General features: G+C 33.0%; 3 protein-coding genes across 5 annotated transcripts in view; 1 reads left to right on the top strand and 2 right to left on the bottom strand.

Annotated features, from left to right (window-relative positions):
* The first annotated feature begins 704 nt into the window (after positions 1-704).
* LOC108692941 (jouberin-like) lies at positions 705-6,165 on the top strand. The gene is made up of 6 exons (XM_018201522.1): positions 705-2,243; positions 2,648-2,793; positions 3,343-3,699; positions 3,875-4,030; positions 4,311-4,759; positions 5,214-6,165. Exons 1-6 carry the CDS (start codon positions 761-763, stop codon positions 6,163-6,165), a joined length of 3,543 nt encoding a protein of 1,180 aa, XP_018057011.1. The 5' UTR covers positions 705-760.
* Positions 6,166-7,597: 1,432 nt separating this feature from the next.
* On the bottom strand, positions 7,598-15,637 carry LOC108692872 (tudor domain-containing protein 7-like). Of its 3 annotated transcripts, none has more exons than XM_018201410.1 (17): positions 15,527-15,637; positions 13,570-13,715; positions 13,225-13,442; positions 12,877-13,052; positions 12,500-12,623; positions 12,154-12,411; positions 11,454-11,594; positions 10,761-11,102; positions 10,483-10,686; positions 10,155-10,412; positions 9,679-9,927; positions 9,267-9,593; positions 8,950-9,170; positions 8,569-8,767; positions 8,374-8,483; positions 8,149-8,300; positions 7,598-8,056 (listed from the first exon to the last, which is right to left on the bottom strand). In XM_018201410.1, exons 2-17 carry the CDS (start codon positions 13,649-13,651, stop codon positions 7,809-7,811), a joined length of 3,309 nt encoding a protein of 1,102 aa, XP_018056899.1. In that variant the 5' UTR covers positions 13,652-13,715; positions 15,527-15,637; the 3' UTR covers positions 7,598-7,808. The 3 variants fall into 3 exon arrangements, with proteins under 3 accessions (XP_018056899.1, XP_018056900.1, XP_018056901.1); XM_018201411.1 differs by lacking the exon at positions 15,527-15,637 and adding an exon at positions 15,128-15,218; XM_018201412.1 differs by lacking the exon at positions 15,527-15,637 and adding an exon at positions 15,057-15,124.
* A 2,592-nt stretch (positions 15,638-18,229) lies between these two features.
* The window catches only part of LOC108693012 (polyadenylate-binding protein 4-like), a 7,146-nt gene continuing 5,062 nt past the window's right edge, over positions 18,230-20,313 (bottom strand). Inside the window, exon 4 of the mRNA XM_018201642.1 lies at positions 18,230-19,080. Within this exon, the coding sequence (XP_018057131.1) occupies positions 18,626-19,080 (455 nt within the window). The 3' untranslated portion in view covers positions 18,230-18,625. The remainder of the gene's footprint in view (positions 19,081-20,313) is intronic.

Genomic DNA, 20,313 nt, shown 5'->3' with positions numbered 1-20,313 from the left:
TTATATACAATTACATATAAAATATATAATTTATATATAGGTTATATAAAATTTTATATAAAATATTTTTTCTCGAGTGTTTTATAGTTATTATTATATGTAAGATAATAATTATCAAAAGTTTTATAGCAACTATGAAAAGATTTGTAGTTACCATCAATTATTATTAGTACTATCACTATCACTCATAGTTTACTATCAACGTAGTGATATTTATCAAGTATAAAGCAATAACTATCAATAGTTCACAGTTTATTATAATTTTTTGATAATTACCTCCAAAATTTCATAATAAACTAGGAAATTTTGATAGTTACTTTGAAATAGAAAATAATATTTTTCCATGAGGGTTAATTCGCACAAAAATTGAGGAAATGTATGAAGGAGTTCTGGGTTCGTGGTTCGCCGCCGTCGTTCCTGTATCGATCGATCCATGCTACTGCTGAACGTAATCACTCCCACACCTGGTGTGCCGTCAGTTAGTAACGGTTCTCCTCATGGCGAACATAGTTAAGTAGAATTTATACATCGCGAGTAAATTAAATCTACATATGTACGTGAATATTAATGAAGATTACAACGAGGACAAAATTATTTTCTTCAGGGCTGCGATGATATCACGGTTGAGTGTATTCGCAAGTTTCATGAATGATCGATCGGTTCGCACAAGTGGAGCACACGCGATATTCTTTCGTAGACGACCTTCTTTCTATTAACAGTGAGCGTCAGTTGCAGCCTCAAGAAACCCGAAGTCGCAGAGATGGCTGCGGAATCCACGAGAGGTAGGAGATTAAGGAGATCGCGCAACGTTTCCTCTTTCTTCGATGAATCGACGGAGAACGCGATGTCGCCGAAGACGATGAACGTCATCGTGGACGTTCACCACGCAGGTGAAAGATTAAGCCAACGACAACAACAAAACAATGAAAATGATATTACGATCGATAAGGAGACTAAACGATCCTCCGAACGATCTTCCCAAAGTTCCAAAGTTTCTTCGCGAGCGAGTGAAAAACCTCGGAATCGTTTCTCTGATCGCAGGAGTTCTTCGAAGGATCTTCCCAAACATGATGATTTGATGGTGGAGTCGTTAGATCTAATAAAGGAATTCGAGGCTCCGAGAAAGAGAAACGAGTCTCTCGAGGAGAAACCGCGACGCAGGAAGCAATGGAACACCGCGGCAAACGAAACGGAAGTAGATTCGAAAAGACCGCCGCGGAAACGCTGGTCCAAGGACGCCGGGGTGATCCGATTACCCGAGACGAGCGACGATGCATCCCCGTTGATCGAAGACTCGCGTAAAACGCCGGTACCAGCACCGCGAACCAACTTGCGGCGGAGTGACGCCATCCTCTTCGACAATCCGGCGTTCGTATCCGATAACGAGGACGAGGTGCTCCGGATTGAGACTGATCATAATCGAGAGAGCACCAAGATTGAAATGAGGAGACTGAGCGATCGTTCGAATGTCGAGGACGTGGACGTCGCTGGGATTACGTCCAGCAGTTCTTCGAGGAAGCATCGACAGGAATCTGTGAGCGAACGTCTCGCAGTGGAAAGCAATGATCGTTCTTTGAAAGCGAGATTTTCGGAAAGTCGAAGGAATAGTATTGGGGAATTCGATTCGTCGGCGAGTCTGGAGAGGATCACTGATGTTCGATCGAGTTCAATCGCCTCCGAGGAACGAGTCTCGAGTAGCCGGAAGTCCAAACCGGAAACGACGCGCAATCGATCCAGAAGGAAAGAGCGATCGTTGCTCAAGAAGAAGGAGTCTTCCGGTGAAGATGTGCTCCTCAGTTCATCCGCAAAGGATGCTAATTCGATGACAGAGACAGATACAAGAATGAGAAGAAAGAGGAAAAAGAAACGTAAACAGGAAAAGGAAATGAAGGAGAAGGAAGAGGTGAAATTTGTTTCAGTAACGATTCATCGGGCGGATGTGCTAGAAGCTGATTACGTGAGCGTAAGGCGACCGATGGTCAGGGTTCATATCGTGGAGGCTCACACGGGTTCATATTTGAAGAGCACAGAGAGCGGCGATACATATCTTCAACCGATGATCACCGGCAAGTTTGACTTCAAGAAGAATAGGTCGATGATACCAGTCTGGGAAGAGGAGCTTATCTTTGAACACAACTTCGACGCGATTATGAGACGCGAAGATGGCGAACAAGTGGTGATTCTCTTCGAAATTATAGAGCTCCTGAGCTTCGCCGACGCAAGCATCAGTTATGACAAAATTGGTAAATTTCTGCTCAAATCTTATAAGTATATTATCTAGCTAGTTTATTAGAAAAATGATAATGAGAATGCATGAGATTAATTAGTCTTTTTTTAATGCAATTTTACATGAAAAAGTTTATTTTTTCGTTTTTTTCTAAATTAATTATTTTATTTACGTCAAGTGATTAACATATAAATTATATGCTTTTGAAAGTACGATAACAATTAAATAATCAACAATTAAATTCTTAAGAACAGAGATTTGTTAATAATGAGCTAGAAGTAAGTTAAATAAATTATTCGATTGTAAATGTTATTAATATATAATATCTATTGGAATATTTAGGAATTTCTTATAATTTTTTAGAATTGCATTGAGTTTTTTGCTTGCTAAAAATCTAATAATTCACGTTTGACAATTCAGGTAGCGAGGGATGCTGGAACAAAATCGCCTGGGCATTTCTGAAGCCCGTAGGAACTAACAGTATTCTTCATATAGACAAAAAAGTGCGATTGCAACTTTACAAACCTAGACGGAGCTTTAAAAAATACGGAAGACAAAAGTGCGAGGTATTTATCGTTTTTGTTACGCAAGCAAATTTCTTTATTTCTTTGGCATTTGCCAAAAATTGGCATTGCCAATTTTTACACTTTCTACACATTTCCTAAAAACTGCCTATGTGTTCCGCTTTGATTCATCACTAAAATGTTTTTTTCAATTCGCCTAAAAATTTTGAGAAAAATTTTTAGGATAAATAGAATAGATACAGAATAAGTTTGCAGATCACAACAAATATCACGTCGTCTTTTATCGCTCTATTATATTTGGGTTCTTTAAAAAAATCAGATGAAAGTTTTTGGCATAGATATCATTGAATTCTATTGTTGGCTGTAATAAACAATGAACGTAATTTATCACAAAAAAAAGAAGGATCGTATAACTTTTTATCTTCAGAATGTGATTTTCACTTTTTCGTAAAACTAATCTATCTATAGCGTATCTATAGCCTATCTATAGCGGAGGATTAGAAGTTTTAAGATCTTTTTGGGATAATTTACGTAAAATTTCGCAACAATGTCATATTGAACAAACTTTTACTACTTTTATTTTGCATACAGGTTTATACTTGGTGGCAGTCGAACAATAGAGACAAATATCCCAGTAGTCTCCTAGTAACGGTGACATCAATCCCACCGCCAAAACTCGAGTCAGTGCTTTATCAAAAGCTGTCAATAAATGATCTCCTTGATGAATCACAAAACAACTTGCGGGATCTTTCAAAATGCACGTCGGAATCGGTAGGTCTTCCTAAATGGGCGCGATTAGCGGCTCAATCTTGCAAAATTCCGAATGAGAAGATGTTCGAGACGGAAGTGAGCGAAAAAGGCTGCTTCTACGTCGCCTTCAGCAACGACGGCAAGTATCTGGCTTGCGTCCATTCCGAGGAGTACTATTACCCAATTGTCGTTTATGAGGTGCGTCAATATCGCAGATATCGCAAACAAATATCACGACTAAAAGAGAGGAGAATGAAAGAAAAGAATGAAAAAGATAATTAAATTTTTCTGAGGCAATAAGATCGTAAAATTCAGTCGTTTTTATTTGTGTTCAAATTGTTATCAATTGTGTTTATCATTATTTCGATTTCAGGTCGAAACCGGCAAGATCCATGTTCGATTTCTCGGTCACAAGGCTTTCGTGTACTCTCTAAATTGGTCCAGCGACGATCATTGCCTGTTGTCGGCGTCAACAGATCAAACGGCACGTATCTGGGATGTTCGCAGTCAAATCGTGCAGCACATCGAGGTCATTAATTAAGATTAACGATATTAATTTTTAATTATAAGCTTCTTTCAATTTTTTAAATATCTAAAACTGTGCATTTTATTGACAACAAATGCGTTTTAACATATTCGCATTAATTTTTTCTAATAAGTATTTTATATATAATTAAAAAAACTTAAATTGTTAGATTGAATAAAATTGTTTGAAACATAACACGATCTGTGGCAGATCGTCTTTAAAATGTATTGTTAAAGGAAAATTTATGTTTAATATAAATGTACACAAAACAAATTTATTATAGATGCTCCCACATCCTTCGTATGTCTATTGCGCCAAGTACGGACCCGGCAATGCGACGATCGTGGCGACAGGATGTTACGATCGAATAGTTCGCATCTGGGTGAACGGCAGGAGATCAAGGAAGCGAGAATTGAACCAGGAATTGGAAGGCCACGAGGGTTTCGTCAATTCGATGGTTTTTAAAAAAAACGGTAATTTGATTACCGCCGACAGCGTAGGATTGATAATTCTTTGGACAATCCGTATAGACAGTAAGATATCATCTAAGAGGACTGGATGCATCTTGAGGAAGATAAAAATTCGCGAGATCGAGGGTGTCGTTATCAACACAATCGTTCTGCATCCCCTGGAGTCTAGACTCCTCGTACATTCGAGAGATAATGGCTTGCGAATGCTGGATCTCGCGACCGGCGTAGTATTGCAAAAGTATAAACGGCTAAATAATCAAAGGCACGTTGGACTTTTTATGCATTTCTAACATTCGCGTTCTCATTGCAATTAACTTTCTTTATATATCCCAGCATATGATATATGAAGACAACGTTTAATAATATTGAATTTTTTTCCTTTTCTTATATAGCCTTCTTTCTTCTATTTTTCTTAACTTTTTCTCGATATTTTTTTTCGGTTAATTTTCTTCTTTATTCTATTTTTTTCACATCCTTTTTTAAATTTATAGTAATATATCCTTATTTAAATTTATTATATCCACTTTATACTTTTTTTTCCATTTTTTATCAATCTTTTTTACGCTAGCTTTGCTTCTCAATAGATTTTCCAAATCTCTGTTGCACTTTATATTTGTTTTATCACTACTGCTGCTTCTCGTATTCGTTCATTTTTTAATTAAACTTTTTTGTTAATTCGAGCTATCGTGTGAGCCTCTTTTTTTTCTTACTTATAGAATACAATTAAAAGCCTGTATATCTCCCTGCGGTGGATTTGTTATATGCGGTAGCGAGGATTCCGTATTGAATATCTGGAATTTGGAGACAGGTAAACTCGTAGCCAAGTACACAAATGATGAACGTAATTCGGCTAAGACAATTGTTACCTGTGTGGATTACCATCCCTACGATCACGTTTTGGCATATTCGATATTTGGCAGTCCCACATCAGTAGATGTTCTGAGATACAATAAAGACGCCAATGGGAATGACGTTGGATTACATCTTATGGAAGACGCGTCACAAAGTCGAGGTAATGAAGTGATCTTGAATGCTTTGAGTTGCCCTCGACAGAATAAACCTAACGTAGCAGGGAGGAAGGAAATGCCCCCTCATCATTTAACAGCCGATCACACGATAATACAAATCGAAAATAATGATTATGGACGACTGTGGACAATGCCGCACTCGAGAGAAATGGAGCGAAATTGGAGGAAGAAGAGTTGGGATCGACTTCATAATATTATTGAAAAAATCGACTCAATATTATTCGGGAATTCAATGTTTGAAGACGTCGCCAAACAGAGTTCCAGCGCGAACTGTGATTCTTGGACCAACAACGCGTCTAACAACGTCGATTTGCAACGAGATGTACTTCTCGATGATCGTGCCGTGAACTCCATAAAATCCCATGATGGTAACAATACGCAGTCTAGCTTCACGACTGTATCAAAGAGTTTGGATCATTCATCTGATTTTCGCAATTCGGCAGTTGCGTTAAAAAAAACAGATACGTCGTTGCACATAAGCTCCCCAGACAGCGCTGGTACTTATATCGTGGAAATGTCGAACTTCAATAAAAACATTGAAGTTGGTGTTACTGAGGAGAAAGATTCCGTCCAAACGATTGGGAGCGATAGTTCACGGATTAGTAATGTTACATTCCTCGTAGAGAATGAGCGAACATAAGTGATATCATTTCTTATACCTCTTAGTTCTCTTTTAAGCTCAATTTTTTTATATTTGGTCCCGTTAACATGATGAGTATTCTACCTTCATCGTATTGTACAATTTTATAATATTACTAATTTGACATTTTATTTATGTGTAAAAAAATAAAATGCATGTGGAAAAAATTATACATAAACTTTATTTTATATGCTGTAACTTTAGTTGCAATAGAAAAATAAAAATATATTCATTATAAATAAATCTTGTGAGAATCTCTAATGACACGCTTACAATATGGCAAAAAAGGTAATTACAATCCAAATCAAATCACGTATCAAAAGCGTAATGTTCAATGTATGTGTATGTGTATGTGTATTTGTGTGTGTGTGTGTATGTATGTGTATATATTTATATATAAATATACATATATAGAAATTATACATGTATAGAAGTAATTTCTTTATTTATAGATATGGAATGCTGTTACTTAGTTAATATATTATACACAGCCAATCTTTTGTCATTAGACAATCATACTGTTTCGTTTAATATATATCATGAATTAACTTTGCAAAGTTAAACGACAAAAAATTAAAGGGGATACAATATAACATTGTTAAAGAATACTCGACATTAAAATTAATATCTTCAAGAAATTCAACAAAATTATAATAAAATTTCTTTGTAAATAAACTGCACTTTGTTATAAGTTCAACGGTTTACAATTACATATCTGCTTATATGTGATAACAAAAACTTAATTCATAACAGTAAACGTTAAGAAAAACTATTATAACACGCGCGTATAAATTGTATACAAGCCTTTATATAAACGAGTAATTTTTTCGAAAAATTCTATTTATATTATAAATAAATATATGTGTTATCTCTTTTGCTCATATCTTTTGATACTTAGAGAAAAAAGAAAGTTTTCAAATAACAAAACTGATAAATTTTATTAAAACTTAAAATAATAATTGTTATTCCTTTTTGTAATGATTATGTGCGTATCAATGTGTAACCGTGACGGAAAAAAATAAAACTTTACAGGTAACTCGTGGAAGTGTTCTCTTCGGATTTTGATGAGCTTTGAATGTTGTTTTTTAGACAAAAAAAAAGGACATATTTTTTTATAACCAATTGATAAAAGGCGCAAGGAGTGCAACACTCCTTTGAAAAAAAATTGGTTACTATCTTTTGAGCGAATTAAAATTATAAGAGAAAAAAAAAGTTTGAAATAAAAGTTGAATTGTTCTAAGAATACTTAATAATTATAATAAATAATTTTAAAAAGATTACAATTGATATCAATTAAAATAAATTTTTTTTAACTATCATAAAGTATTTTTCAAACCATTAAACTTTTCTTCAGAACATATTTTTTTATCTACAATTTCAACGATATTCGCTTCGAAAAAAACCTTTTCTTAAAAAAAAAATACGAGTCCTTTATTTTTGTGTAGAATATAACAAGCAAAGCTCATCAAAATTGAAAGAGAATGTTTCCATGGGTTTCCTTGTTAGAAACATTCCTTATGTCGTTCTTTCATGACAAGTTCGTGCATATATAAACAGTCCATTATCACGGCGTCATAAGATAACAATACATATATTCATAAAGAAAAAAATAGATATTTCTAATTGTCGATTGATTTAATCAACTAAGAAGGAAGACCTTCAACTTCTTCGATGTATTTGGCACGCTTTTCTTCTACTAATAACTTATCAATGTATATATCTTTTTCAGTGCTAGTGTCAATCAATTTTAAACCCAACATGGTACCATTGACTGGCGAGAGACTGTCAAATACCGACTCCACGATTACAGAGACGAAGTCCTTATCAAGCACTAAATCCTTAAATTTGACGCAGTCGGTCACCGTCCAGTCAACATTTAAAGGCTCTATTCCTAATCAATGTTAAAAGTCATTGTTAGAATTCTTTGCGAGTGATATAAGAATTTAAGTTATATTTGTAACGTAAAAGAAGCCTTTTTCTTACCAACGAGTTTAGCCTTTACTGCTTGATATGGTAATTTTAAGAATTTACTCATCAATGGCTGCAAATTGCTGATAGATATTATTGTCACGTCGCCGTAGTCACAGAGATATACTGATACATCATTATCGCTGATAATGTCAGTAACATATACTCTAAAATAAATATAACGTTATTATTAACCATTATTATATTCTTTTTTATATTGCAAAATGATGTGCTGCATACCTATACCAATCATCTTGAAGTTTTCCTGCATAGAGTTTGCCTTCACTGATAGACTCCAAAGGCGGATTATCGTTTGCATCGTAGTACTTTCGTAAGTCCATCATCATTTCCTAGAAATAAGAAGGTCCAGAATATATTTAATTAATTAATTGAACATAACGTACACTTAAAAAATTCCTATTGATTTTTACGTACTCTTAACTGGTTAGCATTGTTCAACGGTTGCACGATAAAATGTCCTGGATGCGCAACTAATGTTACATGGACATCAAAATACTGACCGATGTCTGAAATTACAGGTGGATTCAATTTGCCGACGATCTCGGGAGCACGAGTACTTTTACGATCCAATCGTTTCTTGGATTTGTTATTATTATTGCTATCTTCTTTGATTCTATACATACATAGAAACTCGTTTAATAAAATTTATAAAGCTAGTACACAATTATAAAAGCACAGAGTTATATAAATAAATATATATATATAAATATGTAGCAAAAATGAAACAAAAATAAAATACAAGGACATAGAGCATGCATATAGGGATAGTTTGTAACAGAACTGCCAAATTTTTACTTCGATAGTTCGCCGGCATAAATCAGTGATGTATTTATCGAAGCCAACATGTTATTCGGTCCAATTCTTTTAAAAATCTCTACCACTGGAACTCCAGAATTGCTGATCCTAATGACCCTCGCTACAAGCATATCTGTGTCCGAAACTAATTCTTGGAATCTTGCCACGAATCTCTTGCTGTACATTGACTGATCAATATTGTGCAAAAAGATTTGCATTGCCTGATTTTTTACACACGAACATATAAATATCAGTTTTATCTTCACAAAAAATTAAAGAAACATTAAATGTCGATGAAAAAAAAAATTTTCTCATACTTGCGGAGGAATGCACTGTAGAGTCTTTGATGTTTTGTCTATGTGAAATAGATTTGCTCTTGGTATCAAAACAATTTTACCAACGTCAATCAGAAATACCGTTACTTCTTGCTCGGCAGGAATGTCAGTCACTCTTGCCCTATACAATTGCGAATTCCAGTCCGCAAGGTATGTTTTTGTAAAGTTAATCGCATTCACTTTCATTTTTGTAGCAAATTGAAACATATTTTCATTACTCAATATATTTTTGGTAAATGAGTTTAATTGCGCATAAACTTTACCATATTCATCTATGTGCGTGACGTTTAATTCGATTAATTGTCCTACCTGTGAAAAACAACCGATATATTTAAGAAAGCAACAAAGAATCGCAATAACAGAAAATCATAATAATAAATCAAAAGACAATTACACGCATTTTGAACGTAACAGTCATAACTTCTAAAATTTTGTCAATTAGGATTTGGTTCACATCAATATCTTCGTCTCCTTTGCTGGTGTCGTAAAAAGTTACCGTTACGTATGAACCATATTCATCGCTATCCATACCATGTACTTTCACGTAAAACAATTGATCGACTAAAAGATAATTTTCGATCTCCGTTATCATCTGAGCGCAATCGCGGAACTCCTTTAATCCTTGAAGACCTATTCTTATAGCCTATATAAAATAGAAACATACATGAGATCAAATTAAATTAATGTAAAGTACATATCCGTTTGCAATGTTGCAATTGCAGATTAACTTCAATCTCGGTTCAATTTACTTGTCACCTTTTTCTAATTTCTAGAACTAGAAAAAGATGGAGTATAAGTTGAATCTAGATTAAAGTCAATCTACAATGATAGAAATGAGAATTAAAAAAAAATGTCAAATAGTTGAGTTACTTGAAATGGAAGAGTGTTGAATCTCTTGTCCAAAGGATGCAAAACGTCAGATTTATATTGCTCCACATATCCCTGGTCGATAAAGAATACCGAGGCGATTCCAGTTTCATTGTTATAATCTGTGCACTCAACTCGATGCCAATAATTTTCTTCGAGTACGGCATAGAAATCGCCGGGTATGCATGCCACGGACGAGATAGGTTTATTTATTTTATCATAATAACTTGTCATTTCATTTGTCATATCAACAAATTCGTTCTATGAAACAAGAAGAGTGTTAGCTCGTGGAAAAAAAATGAATGGATAAACGAGATATTCGGATATTTACATTGTCATCGCCTAGGCGAACCCAGATTTCAACGGTGTTTACAACGTAAGTGACACAAACTTGCCAAATATGTGCTTCAGGTACTGGCAATATACTGGGCGTGGCAGGTCCAATCGGATTCAATTGTATTTTCTTGTTAGTCAGAAGAATATTCTCAGGAATATTCTCAGGAATATTCTTGAATGCGGAATTACCGTCCAATCGCTAAATAAAAAAAAAATAATTTATTTCGAATTCTTCTGGAAACAATTATAACATACAATGCACATTTGTATTACTTTTAAAGTTGGAGAAGTTAGGCAAAGTATCATGGAATCCCCAACACCTTTCTCTTGATTTATATCCACGCATTTTTCAATAATTGTTTGCCAATTGTGGGGCAGAGCCTCCCCATATTGTTCGTTGTAATATTCGGGTAATAGATGCATGAAGACCCCACTATGATGCGTGGTTATAATTTTTAAAATGCGTTTTTTAATTAATTCTGCATCAGCAGTCGTCACCTCGGAGCTCGTCGATTCCTTAGCAAGATGTCCCAGAGCTAAACGTGCTGCAATTTTCTCGGCTTCCTCTTCAGTCGCTGCGTCCTCTGGGTATGTGTGGAATGTATGCGAACCAACCTATGAGATTCATGGATTAATTAATTAATTAATAAACACAATTAATTAAATAAATAAATATAAATATAAATAAGGATTCTCAATATTAAACAATATTAAATAATAAAGGTTCAGATGAGGCTAATAAGAGTCATATGCTGTTGTAAGTGCGAAGAGATGGACAAAGCAGATAATCCTTAGAGACTCATGATTATCTTCATTTTATTATGTTTTTGTCGAAATATAACAGCCTATAACAGCATATGATTCTCATAAGCCTTCTATCTGAACTTTGATTATTTTTATTATTCATTGATCAATGTAGAAAACTATATCTTTCAATAATTAAATATATTTAATTGATATATTTACTTTCACACTGGCATAGATGGTGACTTTAACAGAATGTTTCTCTTTCTTTAAATACATTTTATAAATTGGTGGTGGCAAGTTTAACATGTTGGCACGAACTTCCAACTCTTTCCGAGAATCAAGAGCCTCCAATGGCGGTGCCTGTAAAGGTGTCTTTTCATATTGAAAATATCACGTGATAAAAATTAAATATCAAATGAAACAAATGCTTCGAAGCATTCGTAGCATTAAGGTCCGGTTGCACTTACTTTAATTTTAAACGAGGCTTAAAACTTTCTTTGTCAGTTTTAAAACGATAGAGAATTTTAAATTTCGGTTAAAATCAAAATAACGGTGCAACCAGATCTAAATGAACCGTAGCCTTGATTTGTGACCTATTTTGACGCAAAAAAATGAGCATAGAGCATCAGCATGAAAAGACATCTTAAAAGTAATAAACTTTCATGAAAGAAATTTGCGAGTATAGTGTATAGTTTAATCAAGGTCAGAATTTGAAAATAGAAAAATTGTTTTTCGTTTTGTTCTCTTATCTCTTCATCCTTCAAAATTGTAAGTGATAAAACATAAATACAAAATTAATTTAAAAAAAAAAACAATTATTTTAGAAAACAAATTATTCAAATTGAAATATTGTAAATAATACATATTTCATTTTTAAATTATATTTCATACAGCACATAAATTATAATTCTATTCTTACCTGTGGAACATTAAAAATGGATGGAATAGATGTATAACCATTGTTACTAATTGATGGTAAAGGTGTTTCAGGAGGAGTAATTTTGAGCCTGTCGCTTAGTTTTGAGGATTTCATTTCTACAGTCTTTGGTTTTTGATTTATCACAGACGAAGCTGTATTGTCATTTAATACTTTGAATCTTACATCTTCAATAGTTTTACAATTATCACTTTGGTTTACAGTCGCTAAATTTGGAATTGTCACTTTATCTGTCAGTCTCTGAAAGTATTAGCGTGATTAATAATGATGCAGATTTATCAACAGTTAAAAATTACTTCAAACTTTCATAATTTAAACTTGCATTCACTTTGGGAAAAGTGGATATTGGAGAATTGCATATATTTAGTGGTGGTGTAGTCGGCGTGAAACTTGATTTCGTATTATTGAGCGGATACGGACACTGTACTATAGTTTCCATAAGAGGTACAGGTCTAAAAGATTATTGCAAATATATAAAATTGTTTACATCTTATGCGATATATATTAAATATTTTCAATTGATTAATCGATCCCTCAAATTGATACTTGTAATTAAATCATTTAAAAGTTAAAAAATTTGTAAATAAATCAAAAATAAAGAACAAGTTTATATTTAAGCACTTGATATATCAAAGACACTTATTATAGATGGTTCTTTTTACTTTAATAAATAACTCTTAGATCAAGTTTGGATATTATAAATACCTAGTAAAATCTGTATATGAGTTACTCTTGTCGGGTGTTGATCTAGTAAAGGAATTTGAAGAAGAAACATAATTACTTTTAGCAGGGTAAAAACCACTGTTCAAATTATTATTTCTAGAACCAGAAAAACTTCTAGAACTAGACGAAAAGCCTTTCACATGTCGGGGTGGAGTCCACTGAAAAAGATTCTATAATTAATCACAGCAAATATATAAATTAAACTGTTCGAATTTTAACATTAAGGCAAGTAAAGTAATAAACAAACATATACAAACTATACAAGATGGTATATGTATAATGTGTGTGTAACAGTTACTTTCCAGGAAATATAAAATATTAATAAATTACTTTTTTTGGTTGTGGTCGTATTTTTCTCTTCGTATTCCTCTGTCGCGAAACTAATTTCGTAAGATGCGCGGATGTTTTCGAAGGTAATGCTTCCACAAACAGTTCTCCGTTTTTTTTGGTTACTGTAATATCTGGTACATTGCGTACGAAAGCCTCGACAGAGGAATATCCGAGTTGTTTAAAAGGTAATAGTTCTCCTGTTATCACACGATAGTCCGCTACAAAGTAAAAATCGAGAATTATTACATCGATAATATAAGTGGAATACAGAAATATTATAATAGATTATACCAAAACTCAAATAATTATGTTTAGAAATGTTTTGCAGTAAAAATTGATATTTACTCCTTAAATTCTCTAGTTTGATACCACCCTTGCATGATATCAGACATGATCGTAACTTCTTTATTACTTCGTCTTGGTCCATTGTGATTCTCTCTTATAAAAGAGAGATCACAGGTAGACGTATTTATATCTGTTATTCCGATGATCTACAACAGAATTTAATAAACGTTAGAATATATAATTAAATTATATATTAAATGTATGAATCTCTGTATAAAAAATTCTAAATTCTTCTTAAAAAATTTCTAGAGGCAATAAAAAATAAAATTCCAGAAAAATGTGCAACAAGAATCTAAGTAACAAATATATAGTAACACAAATAAAGACAAAAGGACACATATTCACTCAGTGGTCAATTTTTTACGGTTTAAGAATTAAACCGTAAAATTTAAGAATTAAATAAAATTTAGGTAAAATTTAGGACTTATTGTAGAAAGCCCATTAAGTAATGGCTTATTGTAAAAAGTTTATAAGATACATTTTGTCTAGGCCCACAACCTTACTTTAAGTACTTTAAGTCGTCAAGCCATAAAAAATTAACTCGATTATCACTAATCATACTCGATTATTTTAATATTCAATTGTAATTGGTCAATTTCTTAAGGTTTATGGCCTCTTAAAACAAAATTGTGCACTTTTTTTATTAGATTTGGATTTTACAATATTTAGATATATCAGTAACTGTAAACAATTACTAGATTAATTAGTTAATCTTTGTCAATACATTCTTCAAAGTAAAGTAAAACATAAATGTAAATAAAACTTGTAATAAAAATCTAATGAAAATAAATCGGTGGGAACTATTCACGGAAATCATCTAGTTATCATTGGTAAATCAACAAGATAAAAAAATGTATCATACACTGAAAATAATGCTGTTATATCAACAGCATTATTTTAATTAAAATTGATTCTTTTTTCCAATAATAATATTAATGAAATAAAATTTTATAAAAACAAAAGCATGACATATTTGTTTTATTAATAGTATTAATTGTAAATTAATTAATTGTAATTAATTTACAATTAATACTATTAATAAATTAACAAAAGTAATAAATTAACAAAATTATTTTAAATTAATGTAAATAACATATTTTTTCAGTGTATGAATTCCTAATATATGTAATTAGCTGTCGTTAAGGTATTTTAATTTTATTCACATTTTACTTATATGTCCTATAATAATTGCATAATATGACGAAAAAAGCAATACTTAATAAAAACATTAATAATCAAAATGCTTATCCTATATAATATAATTCATATCATCATTTGTGTCATTTCTATTATTCCTTCTTAAATAACTCTTTACAATTATTTTCTCTTTACAGATAAAAAAAAGATGGAAAGAAAATCACAAGAGAACAAATAGTATTCTGAAATACTCTATTTCTGAATAATTAGCATCATTCCATCAAATCAGCCTCAAGATTGTTCTTTACGCATCTCACCTTCCCTAATTATTTATCATTTGTCAATACTACCTTCTATTGTCTACGAAACACGCCAGACATTTAACATCCAATTAAATCACCGGTAAGTACCCTTCACCTACTTTTAGCTCAATGTCTGAAAGTTGCAGTCTGAAAGTCAGCGGAAACGCGCAGCTAAAAACAAACTCAACGAACTGCACTCTGCGACGTTTATGTACCTGCGACGTTCGTGCACCATCAAAACACGAAATTCGCTTGAATGAATGGTGATTCGGTACAGACACGCGATCAAATCGACGGCAAATAAACAAATACGATCTCTTAGACGAGTAGAGACGTCTCCACGTCTCGCCATATGTCGCGATCGGCGGCGATTCACGGAAATCAAGATTGGGACGTGAAACGGTATCGTTTACCCCGCAACAGCAAGTCGGCCACGATACCATGAGAAACCAGGCGACTATTAGAACGGGGTCATAAGCGCGAGGGAGGGAGGGGGGGAGAGCGATTAACGTATATACCTTCTCTCTTTAGAACACTGAGATTTCGTTCCCCGCCCCGTCGTCGTCGTTGTCGTCGTTGCCGTCGCCGCCGCCGACACCACCGCTGTCGTATGCTGGACGACGACGACCTCGGGTTATCTCGGACACCGCCACCCGTTCTCTGAAACGTTTGTTTGAGATAAATAATTTGAGGCAGATTGAAATCTGATCAGACACGATTTTTCCCGATCTTATTGATGCTCGTTTCTCGATCAAATGAATCTCAAATCGCGGAGAAGACGTGCCAAACGCGACTGGTCGGATTGACGTAATTGTCGACGTTTCATGAGAGACGCGCATTCGTGTATATATGCTGTATATCTCTTTCGTTTTCACTCTTTCGCTCCGATCTCGCTCGCTTGCTCACTCTTAGTTCTCCCGCGCCAACGGTCAGCAACAACCACAACAGCCGATTCGCTCGCTACATTCGCTGAAGTGGGTCGTAACGCGTCCGCCAATCACGTGCCTGCCTTCCCGGAAATACGAGTAATTTAAAAAAAAAAAAAAAAAAGAGGAATGTATCTCCCGCACGATCACGACCCTTCGAAATAGGAGTGAAAATTGGATATATATTTCTCCAATTTCCCGTCCTTTTCCGATAAGAATTTTTCAGAATTTGCATTCGACAATAAACGCTTGCATGATCGATTCAATTCCTCGATAAATCAAAATAAAAAATAAAATCTAAATCTAGCTGATTTTTTACGCGCAGCACGTTGCAGCAGCAAAATGTCAATTCAAATTTTGAAATGATTCAAATTTTCGAGAATTAATTGGAAATATGTCATGTCACAAAAAATTCTTAACCCATAATAACATTTTCGTTCACTAAGTGCTGCGCATAAAGTCAGCTGTATATGTAGAAATAAGTAGGATATTAAGTGAATACGAGTTTTGTTTCTCTGTCCATGAAGAAATTTCGGATGAAAGAATATTGGGGAAGGGAGCTCTCAAATGCATTAAATTTATTATTTTTTATTTGTATATCTAAATTCTGTTAAAATAAATATCTTTGAAATTAATTGCAAAATATGTTATTCTATTCTCCCTTTTAAGAGAAGCTTAATTCTAATACAGATTAATTTTAATCTCAAGTTCAATTTTATTCTTCATTTTTTGCTAATTCTTAGAAAAAGATAAAATTAGTTGAATCAAAATTAAACTTGCATTAATAGAAACGGCATAATTTTTACTAAAAATTAAATAAAGTTAAACCAAGATTATACTTAATCTTGCCATCAGAATGAAAGCATAGAGTCGTGCATAACGAATAATGCATAAGAAAATGAAGCAATCAAAGTTCTTAATTTCTTCCTTTCCGTGAAAAAAAAGACTGATTGGTTGACTTTCTAAAGGTGTTTCTCCAAAACAATCGAACTTTCGAAAAACGGAATCTCGCAAAAATCATACGATTAATTAGAATCATTTAATTTAGTACGTTATACAAATGATTAATTAAATTTTAATCTCGGTTTAACTTACTCGTTAATATTTTTTTTACTCTTAAGAACAAGAAAAGTATACAAAATATGTTAAACTGAAATTAAAATTAATCTACATTGACAGAAATTAATGGACGTAATTTATTTATCTGAAGTTTAGATAAACGAGGAGCAAAAGTGACAATATAAATCATATCACATAAGAAGCTTGAAATATGGTCGAGGTTAGATCTTTATAATATTTTTATGTATATTTTTAAATATATCTTTCAACTATATAAACTGTTTGATAGTAATCGATGAAGTTTATACAACTGAAAAATGTATTTAAAAATTAAAATATTCATCATATTATAATAGGCATCTATTTTTTACCGTATTTGATGCTTCTTTAGTTATTTAACTTATTCATACAGCGATCTCCAAATTTATTATTGCAATAAAATATGTCAATACCGTGAAGATCAAACTTCAAGGCTACAAACGGTATCTGCCTTCTTGTTATCTCCCAAGTGTTATTTTACAGCTGCAATGAATTCTATGGATGTAACGTGATCAGTAACCCTTATCTATCTTCCGATAAACTGTGACGAACGACCAAAGCACATTTATTCAATTCATGTCAGGAGGTTACTCGTGGTAGTGTCTTGACAAGCGTATTTATATTATATCTATATTTACAGTACAACTAGTATCTTTTATATATAGATAAGATATATTAGTTGTACTGTAAAAAAATATATATATCTGGAAGTACATTTTATTGATTCTATATCTTATACGAAAATCTATAATATGCGTAATGTATACGACAATATTTTTATATGTGATATTAGGGAGTTTTTGCAATACCGTTTATCCAAATATGGTGAACGCTAAGGTTATCTTCTTCTTAACAACTATTTAAAAAAAGGATAACATGACTTCAGCATATCTGGATTCACATTATTGCAAAAACTCCCTATTCTTCGAGAATAAGGCCTCTGTCTGCTTAATTCACTATGTAAATATTTTATCTAACAATTTTTTCGATTCAGATAATTTCATTCGTTTCGAACAGGAAATACAAGATGGGAAAAATATAAAAATACATTCAGCAGATGTAACAATTGTAAACAGTGTTAGGCAACAATTGCCTGCAGTCACATACTAACAGATCTAATTAACAGATCAAATTCAATTAACTTAAAAAAAAAATCATTCAATTGTCACGTCTACTGAACGTTATTGATCATATGTATATCTTGAAAGAAAAAAATTTATTTATCATAAAATTTTAGGATTGGAAATCTTTTCACATTTCTCCCTTCTCGATAAACAAACGCTAGGCAAACGGTTATTCCCACTGATTCTAAGCAAGTATCTGGCGATACGCCGAATACGAATAGGTTTCTTTTCCTAAAATTTTACATCGTGAAAAGAGCATACATTTCTATATTTTTCCGAGCGACAATCGTTCTGATGCCGCCGGTTACGTCCTTGAAAATAAATCCATTATATAATCATACTTAAATTAATTGGGTTAATTCAGAAAAATAAAAATAAATGAAGGGATAACACTGTATTCATCCAATCAAATTCAAAACAATCAAAATTTATTTTCACGAATTATAAATAAAAATTATCGATGTGATGCTTATTCTTTTTTCGGCGCGACCGCTTGCTTGGCCTGATGGGCTTGTAATACGGCCACAGCCTCCTCGACCTTGGCCTTCAGAGACTCGCTGTGCTCCAGCATGTGGAGCAGTTCGCTGTTATCGATTTCCAACAACATACCGGTGATCTTACCGGTCAATTGTGGATACATGCATTGAATCAGAGGGAATAACCGTTCCCCTAACATTTGCTTTTGCTCTTGCGGCGGTGCCGCGGCTAACATAGACGCGGTGAGCGGTTCTTGGCCTTGGATGTGAACCGCTTGTTGCACAGAAGGACCACTAGGTGCAGGTATAGCCATGGCCGTTTGTGGTGGGTTGCGCATATTTGCAGTGTACTTGTAATTCGGCGGACGGCTCTGACCGGGCGAGACACCGACTGCGGGACCGGCCATAGTACGGCTCTGCATGTTGGCGCCACCAACTGTTTGTTGACCTGAGACAGAATTCGTCAATTATAATAATTTTTTCACTAATAGATATAAATGTAGTAATAATTATAAACACATAATATTATAATTAGTGTAATAATGTTGTGATTATATTTTTTCAATAATAAAGTTATTCATTTAGTAGTAAGATTAATACTGAAGATTATGTTGAGCATATCGTATAGTTTCATTTTTTCTAAAAAAAATTTATGACTTTTCTCATAATTAGATAATGCATGAAGAAAAATTTACCATAAAATAATCAATTATTATCCGATGCGAAAAATAAGTTTTACAATCAAGTCAAGAGCAGTTTTGCAACTGTTGTAAAATTTTTTAATACAACTGATTTGTATATTTAGATCTATGAGGAACTAAGAACAAAAGACAATGATATTAAAGAATCTTACAACAGTTGCAAAACTGCTTTTTCTGCTGACCATAACCAATCAAATATCATCACACAGATATATCGTTACGTACATGAAATTGATAGATCCAAGTTTTTCACAACACTATCACACTTTAAGTAATATTAAACAGTTTAATTAATTTTTCCACATACATGCTTCACTTTTGTCTTCCAACATTTTTCCTTCGAGAAGTTAACTATTCAATTCTTAAACTATCTTTCTGTGAATTTAGATCTAAGAGATCGTTTCTTCAATACTGATAATTAACGGAAGTCTCCGATTACTTCAGGCAATGTCTCGAAAATGCTCGCAGTCTTGAAAATTTTAAACGTTACGATTCTCGAATGTGAAATGTGTTTTGAAATTCTTGTGTGGAGGTCAATTATCGCAATATGATACATCGCAATATGATTCTACACAGTCTGTGTTTATATAAATCTTCATCCATACATATAAAAACAAATATGTATGCTTATATACATATTTATATATCTGTATACCCTATATTTATATACCTGTCTTCAAGAGAATTTAAATTTCTAATTTGAATAATAATGCTGTTAGATTTAATTTTTGATTTAGATTAAGAAAGAAAATACGAGAGAAAAACAAATACATTAACAGAGCAATCTAAAACAAAAATATTTGTGAAAAATGTTAATCGATACATACTTCTCTATCATTTTCGTTTTATAGATATTTTTCAAAAGTAAATATAATGTAGATTTCTAAGATTTGTTACAACTTGTTTTCCATTTATCTATTTATATTTAAAGTTATTTAAATTAAGTAATAAATAAAATTTTGTGGATGTCGAAGTAATTA

This window comes from Atta colombica, unplaced genomic scaffold, assembly GCF_001594045.1.
Source record: "Atta colombica isolate Treedump-2 unplaced genomic scaffold, Acol1.0 scaffold83, whole genome shotgun sequence".
In the NCBI taxonomy this organism is placed as follows: domain Eukaryota; kingdom Metazoa; phylum Arthropoda; class Insecta; order Hymenoptera; family Formicidae; genus Atta; species Atta colombica.
The sequence above is the reverse complement of the archived record's forward strand: the minus strand, read 5'-3'. Positions and strand labels throughout refer to the sequence as shown.